Genomic DNA, 9,736 nt, shown 5'->3' with positions numbered 1-9,736 from the left:
TATTTTCCTTAACCCGGGTTTTACTTTGATCCCCCGCGAATAGTTGGATATACGGGGTCCAGTATCTTTAAAACTACTTATTCGGAACCGGAACGAAAGCCGGGTACGTTAAAAACAGACACAAGAAGATTTTGCGTGAAATTTTGCAATATACCCGAAAGAATCCTAGGAACAAGAGTTACATGTCGGCACTAAACGAACCATGACTGTAAGATAAAGTTTTTTTTTTTTTTTTTTTAAGCAACGCCTGAACCTGATTACCCAGATCCCACTAACTGTGGAACGTAGAACAAAAGAAACCATCAGAATTCAGCATCGTCAAGGTATCCTCATGTCCAGATGAAAATAGCAAAAGTCGTTCCAATACGATAGCCTTCCGTACCCAACGCAACGGAACTAAAAAATCCGACCTGGAACTCCATTCGCGTTGACGTCGAAGCATAAACAAAGAACTTTTGAAACGTCCAAGTGGATAACAGTAAATTTGCGATAAATTTTAGTATGATTTTTATATTTAATATGCTAAGGAGACTTGAGAAGAAAGACAAAAGAATTTCAGTATACTGGACATTTTGGAGCTTGATTTATATAAAGTTAAAGTAGCAAGAGAATAGTAGGCTAATGCTATCATTACTAAGCAATGTTATTTTTGTTTTTGTTTTTTTTTTTCCACAAACACAATATCAGTTAGGCCTACAATATTAAACGTTTCAACCATGTCTTAAGTATTGCTTCCCTATCCTTTTCTAACTCATACATTACAAAATCATCTCGGTTTTAGCAGAGTTGTAGACTGCACTGATAACACCAACAAACGTAGCCTGAAATACTCATTAGTTTAACCCCCATATGCCAAAATTTGATTTTTTCTCTTTACTCCTTGTAATTACTGCGTTAATTCAATTCGGTATGAATAGCAGTATTCTGCTATTCATACTAATCTGAAAATTATGCATTACATAAAACCGCAGACTTATACATTTATTTTAAGAAAACCGGTACAGGTGTGCTGAATCCCTTTGGTAATGACTCAGCCTGCAAGCGACATTTTTATCTGAAGCAAAGGTGTCCCAAGATAGTTAAACATTTATGTTTTATGCCAATAGCGTGATAAAAGCGACAAGAAAAAAATCAGGTAAATTCGGAAATTTGAGGCGCAAGAAATGCTACATATGGAAGGCGGAATAATGGCGTTTGCGGATGATACATTGGCGGAGAGTCTCTGCCTTATAACAAAAGATATTTTCACTCAAAGAACCTATACAAGAAATATTTTACACATTTCTTATGAAGAGAAAGAGGGAAGGCGACTGGGGTGGGAGGATAAAAATAATATACAACACCAATTTAACCACCGAAGGAGAATCGGGCTCCTCAAAATAGGCCTAAACATTTTCACCAGAGGAGACGACGCCCCTTGATTGTTCTGTGGGGGAGTGACCCCTGAGGAATGCTGTATATAAAAGCCGTGTGTCCAGGACTTCGGTATGTGTAGGGCTACGGCGCGGCTGGGCTGAGAGATCCCTGTCTCCAGGAGGAGGAATTTCCCCTTTTCAACGGAGCAGCAACTGCCTCGGTCGTTTGCTGCTTCTCCTTCTTTAAAATTACTTCAAAAAAACACTTCAGACTCCCAGAGCTGTAGCTGTAATTCCTTTCCTTCGAGATTTTCTCCTCTCTAGCTGCCCGGGTTTTGTGTTCTAAGAAGGCTGAGTCGCGAGTTTTCTGAAGACTAAGGTAAGGGAGGCTCAGTAAAAACGAAAATGTTTTACACGTGGGTGTACTTGTAAAAATCATTTTCGAGACTCGTGGTTAATTCTCATTTACCTGGTTGTGAAATCATTAATTGTATAAATTTACAAAGAAAATTATCACGACATTTAATAATTCTTCTTATCTTAGAAATCGATACTAACTGGTTAATATATCATACGTTAATAGATTTTGATTTACAGATCTAATAGACTCAAAAACTGCTTTTAAGAAATTTAACACTGATCCTAATGATCTAATATTTTAAGAGTCAAACAACTGCGAAATTTAACAAGTTTTATTTACGAACTTTGAAATCTGATGTTTTGCAATCTGGTACTTCAAGGAACCGACAAATATTTTATCTGACTGATGGAGAACGCGGAGCTGTACGTATCCTCGAATGCTCTTCAGAAGCGAGATGCCCTACTCGTTCTGACTGAGTTCCTGCCGCAGATGTCGTGGCAGGAGGAAGGGGAGTCCATACTCGATGTGGGATGTGGTTCAGGTGGGCAGATTTTGCATGTTCTTAACGATTAGGCCCAAAATCTGCAAGGGGTCCATCTTTAAAAAAACTGGCAAACCAGCTTGACTCTGCAAGCTAACACTGACTGAAACTTGGAGAATTTATCCCGAACGTTATATAACTCCTAATTCCTCCTGCAGGTGACGTGACCCACAATCTGCTGATGCCCTTACTGCCCCGCGTGGAGCAGGTCATGGGGGTCGACGTGTCCAACGACATGGTCAATTTCGCGTCCAAGACCTTCCTGCACAACTCCCTCAGTTTCAGGCAACTGGACATCGAGAGGAGTGTTCAGCCAAGGGTCGTTCATCCGGATGGCTTCACTAAGGTCGGTTGTCGTCTCAGACACTTCCAGGATGTTTTAGATTGTTGTTGTTTTTTCGTTTTTTGATGTTCGTGAAGTACCTGGACTTACTGTAATTCTTTTAGGGATTAGAATATTTGCCAATTTCTTCTCTTCATTTCTCTTTACTTTTTATTTACCCTTTCTTTCTCTATTACCCTTTACCTTCTCTTACTTCCCAATGAGCACCATATTCTTTGGAAGCTTGTATTTCAAGTCAGTGGCTCCTGTGGGCTTGTTCCATATGAATAGGGTTCATCTTCTGAATAATAATAATAATAATAATAATAATAATAATAATAATAATAATAATAATAATAATAATAATAATAATAATAATAATAAATAGTCGACAACTTAAGACCATAGAGACAACATTGAAGCATTAGCTTATTCCATTTTACTCAACTGGAAAGTTTAAATGTCTACCAATGCTGTTATTTTAAAGATATAAACAGCTTCTTTGTGTTTTTTTAAACTAACGGTAAATATCCTTGTCCGTTATTGTTGAAGCTTCTCCCTTGTATCTGACTGGTCGATACATTTGAGTTTCCACCAGTCACGATAAGTTTCAGTGATACTGGGTGAGGATATTTTCAGTAAAAATAAATACAACTATAGATTTTTTCATCATTGGTTATGTTCATCGGTGTAAAAGCGCTTATGTGTGTGAGGAATATGCAGTTGGTGAAGATGAAATGTATGTTATTTAAATATTCCTTGTGCTATTCTCCCTTGTTCTGAGAGTGGGTAGATGCGGAACCATCGTAATTAGATCATTCGCTTCCCTAAAATCAGCTTCCATCTAAGACTAAATTAAAGACTAAACAGCAAAATGGAATTTTTAATGTATTTATATTCTTATAGTTCCATTTTCCCCTTGTTGCTTTGAATGATATCGAACACATTCAATACTTAGAATTAAAGTGAAAAAGCCTGATTTCAGAACGTCTCTTCTGTATTAAAAAAATAAGGAAATGAATATCTAAATGAGCAGGTAACGCTGGCAGTCGCTGAGAAGACCTGACACTATAATTCCCCTTTTTCGTCATTCAGGTATTTTCCTTCTACTGCCTCCATTGGGTACGCGATCAGCGCCAGTGCCTCACCAACATCTTCAACCTGCTGCAGCCTGGGGGCGAGACCCTCCTGGTGTTCCTGGCTAATAACCCGCTCTTCGACATGTACCAGAACATGAGCGAAAAGACTCAGTGGAATCAGTACATGCAGGTCAGATATATCCCCTGTAGGAGGGTAGTACCGTCAGTTCGCCTTATACGGTGCACTGCAGGCATTACTTAGGGTTCTTTGCAGCGTCCATTCGGCCCCTAGCTGCAGCCTCTTTCATTCCTTTTACTGACCCTCCGTTCATATTCTCTTTCTTCCATTTTGCTTTCCACCCTCTCCTAACAATTTTTTGATAGTGCAACTGCGAGGTTTTCCTCCTGTTACACTTTTCAAACCTTTTTACTGTCATTTTCCGTTTCAGCGCTGAATGATCTCGTAGGTCCCAGCGCTTGGCTTTTGGTCTAAACTCAATATTTTGTTCTTATTCATATTGCTAGGCAGATAACTGAGACTGAGAAAGGTCGAGTGAGCCTGAGTCTGTTGTCATCCCTTCTAATATTTTCAGGAATACTTTCATATATTTCTCTCTCTCTCTCTCTCTCTCTCTCTCTCTCTCAAGTGGTAGGTGGTTTTTCTGAAAACCAAAACTGACATCACATCTGGTATCTGAATCGTGTATTAGAACTTCTGAAATAGATCCATACTTTTAAAAGCTGTTGAACTGGCCTCTTCTGGCCTGGATAACATGACATTGTTTTTTCTTATTCATACATACATATGTATAATACATATATATATGATGTATACATTTATCTAATATACTATAATGCAATATATAATATTTGTATGTGTGCCGGTGAGAGAGAGAGAGAGCGCGCGCACGTGTATTTTGCTAGAGCTCTGTGACGAGTTTACTTTTCATACTCCATATGAAGTTTGGAAGAAAAACTACAAGACAGATTTAAGTTTGTCATTTTCTGTGTCTGCGACATTCACCTGAGAGATCATCTTTTGGCAGCTGTTCTATAACAAAAATCATTGATGCGAGATTCCAGTACCTTCCCTTTGATATCATTAACTTACAATCTGGAAACAAACGCCTTAACATAGCCCTCTTAGATATGGCTTTCGGACAGTCCCATAGTTCTTTCAGTTCTTAAGTAAAATCCCTCCATATTTAAATTCTAACAAGCTACTTCAGAATTATGAATTCATAGTTCCCAGTTTCCTATTTTAATTTCTCTAAAAGTCAAATAGACCCAGTGGATATGAGCTCCTCATTTCAGTAGTATTTCTCTCCATGATATCTTGGTAACCTATTTAGGAATTGTTTGAATTCCAGGACGTGAGCAAATTCATCCCTGTGTATCAGCATAAGGCCAACCCTGCCCAGATCATGTCAGATTTGGCAGAAGACATTGGATTCAACGTTGTGTCGTGCGAAGCCCCGTACTTCGAATTCACTTTCCAAAACGCTAACCTTCTGAAAAGTAAGTCCCCCTCTTTCTCTCTTTTTCTCCTCTTTCCTTATTATGATTATTATTTTGATTACTCATTTTTTGTTTTCGTCTATATTCTATCTAGTTTCTCTTGTCATCCATCTGCGTTTTTATCTCAGAGGATGAAGAGCAGGTAGCAACCTGCCCAAGTAACACCTCAGGTACAGAAGTGTTTAGGTTCCAATAATAATCATGTAGAAAGATCATTCAGTAACTTACTTTTTTCCAGACGCCATCAAAGCGGTGAACCCGTTCCTGAAGCGGATTCCCAGTGACCAGCAGGATGAATTCCTGAAGGAGTCTCTCATCGAACTGGCCAAACTCAAGACCAAGATGAATGATGGCAAGAGCGTCGCTCGCTACAATCTCATGATAGCTCATTTACAGCGGCCTGAGTAGGTCACTGCGCATGCGGCCTTCGTTACCTGAGTGTAATCTGGTGGTATTTACGTTGGAGCCATGAAACTAGGCGTGTGTATGGGAGTGTGTATGTGCGTATATGTGTGAGTGCGCGCGCACGGGTGTGTTAGGGCGAGAGTGTAGATAATGCAATTTCTCCTGGGGATAAATTAAAAACAGGTCTGCCGTTGTGGAGTTTGGGGCATAAAGAGATTTTTAAAATATACATGATATGAAATGTATCAAGATATTTTACTTTCATTCTAGATTGAACTGATCTCTGCAATAAAATATCTGTCATTGCTTTTTTATAGATATTGCTTTGCACATTGCTCCTACTGGTCTTGCAATAATTAAGCCTGATTTATCCATCCGTCTTTTTGCCTTGATTTAAATCTTAAGTACTAAACAGCACACTTTTAAAGGTTAAAACACATAAACAGTGGTTTGAGTATTGCTACAAATTGCTATAAGAAACAGAAAATTTATAAATCAGTATTTTAATGCTGCACTAATTACAATTCCTTGGTTATTTGCTAAATTGTCAAACTAATGTTATCAGTACCAGCACGGCAATTCAGAAATTTAAAAAGACAGATCTCAGGAGAAATTAGTTTCACCCTTCCAAGAGAGAGAGAGAGAGAGAGAGAGAGAGAGAGAGAGAGATTACGAAGGCTGTGAATTGCTGAGTAGCATCAACTTTACTTTGTATTTTAATGTTGACATATATTATAATTATCAATGAATTAATTATTTATCAAAAAGTTTACATTCTTTATCTGTATCTGTCACTTTATCTATCTATTTATATGTGTATATACAGTATATACAGTATATATATATATATATGTATATAAATATATATATATATATATATATATATATATATATATATATATATATATATATATATATATATATATATATATATATATATATATATATATATATATATATATATATATATATATATATATATATATATATATATATATGGCTTTAGAGAAGAGTTGTAAGTGGGGGTACATTAATATCAGAAGTAATAACACTTTAACAGTGTCTAATACAATAACGGAATATTGAACTACCATTTTTGTGTTAAGTCTAATATATATATATATATATATATATATATATATATATATATGTATATATACATACATACTGTATATATACATATATGCTTTTATCATGTGTATATGTATGAATGCAGACATATTTTAGAACTATAGTTGATTATCAATATACTGGCCCTATATAATCACTTCTACAATATATTACATATATGTATCTATAGTATTTACTAATTCAACTACTCATGAAAGTATGGCACTATCTACTTGTTACGAAAACAGTTTGAGAATAAAGAAAACTAATGCTAATGACTGCCTTTCATTTATCCAGCGTCAAATTCTTATAGGCGTGAGGTATCAAATACCAATATTTAATTCATATTTCGCTTTTGAGGAAATATAGTATGAGCGTCGACGTATTTTATGGAAAGAGTCTATAAGTTAAATCTTATAGGTGCTTTACAGGAAGCATGAATTGCAAAAAAAAAAAAAAAAAAACTGATGAGTTATTCATTTTTGTTTAAATCCATCTCTCTCAGTACTGCTTGAGATACATATTTTTAATTCATTTTTGTTTAAATCCATCTCTCTCAGTACTGCTCTGAGATATAAACATTTGTAATGGCTTTTAAAAGTATATTCATTACGTCTTAACATTCACATCGACATCAACATGACTGATACCAAATACCGTCACATCGACTGCTGAATGAACAACAAAATTTCAGCAAACTGGGGTCTTGGTATCGCTAACTTTTAAGAGATATGTAAGAACAACCAAAAATAAATAAATAAATAAGGTAATGATAAACTTACCTCATCATTATTTACAAAACGTTTTTCGTTTTCAAAGGTCATATTTAGCTCTGGAGTTCCTCTCAAGATTTTTTTTTTCATTCAGAGATGATAAATATTAGAACGTTCCTTGGATTAATAAAAAGGAATAAAACGAAAACGGCAAACTATCTCGAGATGGAGGCTTCTAAAACTGAACATTATTTCCACTGACTTCAGGTAATATTTACATATTCTTATTGAGTCGAATAACGTCACCCTACTGTTCTTATCAAATTACTTTTAAAAAATTGTTTTCTCGCTTCTTGTCTTTGTCTTAAATGGAATAAAAGAATTTCTTACGTACCTACTCGTTTCTTTACTGGTCTGTATAGTTTTATTAGGTTGCTCAAGCCTGTTCTTCAAGGAACGAACGAAACACCAGCAGACCAGGACATACCAATCCATGTTCGTTTTTGTTGTGGGTCTGAAGCCACTCCTTCGCTATTTGTTTGATGCCCGAGTTTATACCAGACATGAAAGTCTTCATTTCCGCCAATGGAAGTGTCGGGCACATAGTGTAATTCCCAAACGTACGCTATGTTCCGATGATATTGGCGTTTGAAAAGCTTGACTGCGCTACAAAATGTAGACCTATCTCCTTTTACCAAGGCGAAGATGACTTACGGTAATATTCCCTGATCGTAAAGTTCGCCTGGTGGATAATGAAACGTTAAATTAGCGCCCTCCTCACCCCTCCGTGTTTGTGTATGTGTGTGTGCGTCTTTCTCTCTCGTTCTCTCTTGTCGTTCCTGGGTGTAATACAAGTGTTGCGGTGTAATCTCCTCTGTCGGCATTCTCATAAACACTCACGTAATATGTTTCCTCAAGGCTTTCAAGTACAGCGCTCAAGGGAGGGTGCTCTTATTGTATGCACTTCGGAGAGGCGTTTGTTTCTTTCCTTTTAAAAATTCAAGTTTTCTACCGTTTGACTAAATTTATTTTTGTACTTTAGGATGCTGTTATCTTACCTAGTGTGTTGCGTTGCATTATGTTTTCAATTAAAAGATTAATGAGCATTGGATATTTGCATTTACAGGCGTGTAAGTCCTTCCAATCATTTGCTTACAGAATGTCGAATGTCATGCTTTCGTATTACTTCCTTAATCACTATCTTAGCCTGTCTTTTCACACACACACACACATATATATATACATATACACATTTATAGATATAAATATATATACATCATATACACACACACATATATATATATATATATAGGTGTGTGTGTGTGTGTGTGTGTGTGTGTGTGTGTGTGTGTGTGTGTGTGTGTGAGAGAGAGAGAGAGAGAGAGAGAGAGAGAGAGAGAGAGAGCTATTATGCAGAGCATCCGTTAGCACAAAGCTTGAAACTGGAGAAAAGGAAATATCTACATGTACGAAATTCATGCACTTCCTCGTCCTTCACCGTTTTCGGAATTCAGATTCCGTAAGTAAACTAAGCCTGAGAGAGAGAGAGAGAGAGAGAGAGAGAGAGAGAGAGAGAGAGAGAGAGAGAGAGAGAGAGATTTCCTGCTCCACAAATAGTCTTACGTAAACTCCCTTTAGCATCCGTCGTAACCGCTGTGGAGGGCTTTAAACCCCACAGTATGATCGGCCATTAACTCACCTTTTTTTCCGAGAGAGATTTACTGCCCTCATCATGGCTACGAAGCTCTCTAGCTTTTACGAGATAAAGGGACGACATCTTGAAAGTAAACACTGCAGTACTGAGTAGTAGTACAGTACTTTCACGGGTAGTGCTTTCGTATGCGCTGCGCGAGGAATTTGGAGTTACAAACTGCTCGTTTTTCATTCTTCGGTCTAATGATAATGCATCTCTGAACGGATGGAAGTTTTTTAAGATTAATGTTTTTATTGTTTTACGTTATCTATCGATGAAACTTTACCATTTGTAGTTGCGCTTGTGGTTGAAACGTGATTAAAATACTTATAAAAATTCCCATAGCTATGAAATATACATAAAAATTAAGAGAATTATTTAATAGCAACCGTATACTTTATGTGATATTTCTTTAGCTTTATTTCACTGGCATTGCTCAGTTCAAATGGCTGCAACCGACAAGTTCTGTTCGCAACAAAATACATCGACTCTTTTGGAAAAGGAGTTTTGAATAGTCATACTTCGAAAGACGAATATTAAATAAATATAATTATTTTCGTAACATAGGACTATTTACATATACAAGCCTACTGTGGTATCGCTGCAAAGTTATTCAACAGCAAGAATCCTAAAATACAT

The 9,736-nt window shown here is 36.6% G+C and overlaps 1 protein-coding gene across 1 annotated transcript; it reads left to right on the top strand.

Moving 5' to 3' along the window:
• Window positions 1-1,506: 1,506 nt before the first annotated feature.
• LOC136825966 (juvenile hormone acid O-methyltransferase-like) lies at window positions 1,507-6,395 on the top strand. Its single transcript, XM_067082829.1, has 6 exons — window positions 1,507-1,734; window positions 2,096-2,257; window positions 2,416-2,603; window positions 3,675-3,848; window positions 5,029-5,176; window positions 5,415-6,395. Exons 2-6 carry the CDS (start codon window positions 2,122-2,124, stop codon window positions 5,582-5,584), a joined length of 816 nt encoding a protein of 271 aa, XP_066938930.1. The 5' UTR covers window positions 1,507-1,734; window positions 2,096-2,121; the 3' UTR covers window positions 5,585-6,395.
• Window positions 6,396-9,736: the final 3,341 nt, after the last annotated feature.

The sequence above is a fragment of the Macrobrachium rosenbergii genome, chromosome 40 (assembly GCF_040412425.1).
Source record: "Macrobrachium rosenbergii isolate ZJJX-2024 chromosome 40, ASM4041242v1, whole genome shotgun sequence".
Taxonomy (NCBI): domain Eukaryota; kingdom Metazoa; phylum Arthropoda; class Malacostraca; order Decapoda; family Palaemonidae; genus Macrobrachium; species Macrobrachium rosenbergii.
The sequence above is the reverse complement of the archived record's forward strand: the minus strand, read 5'-3'. Positions and strand labels throughout refer to the sequence as shown.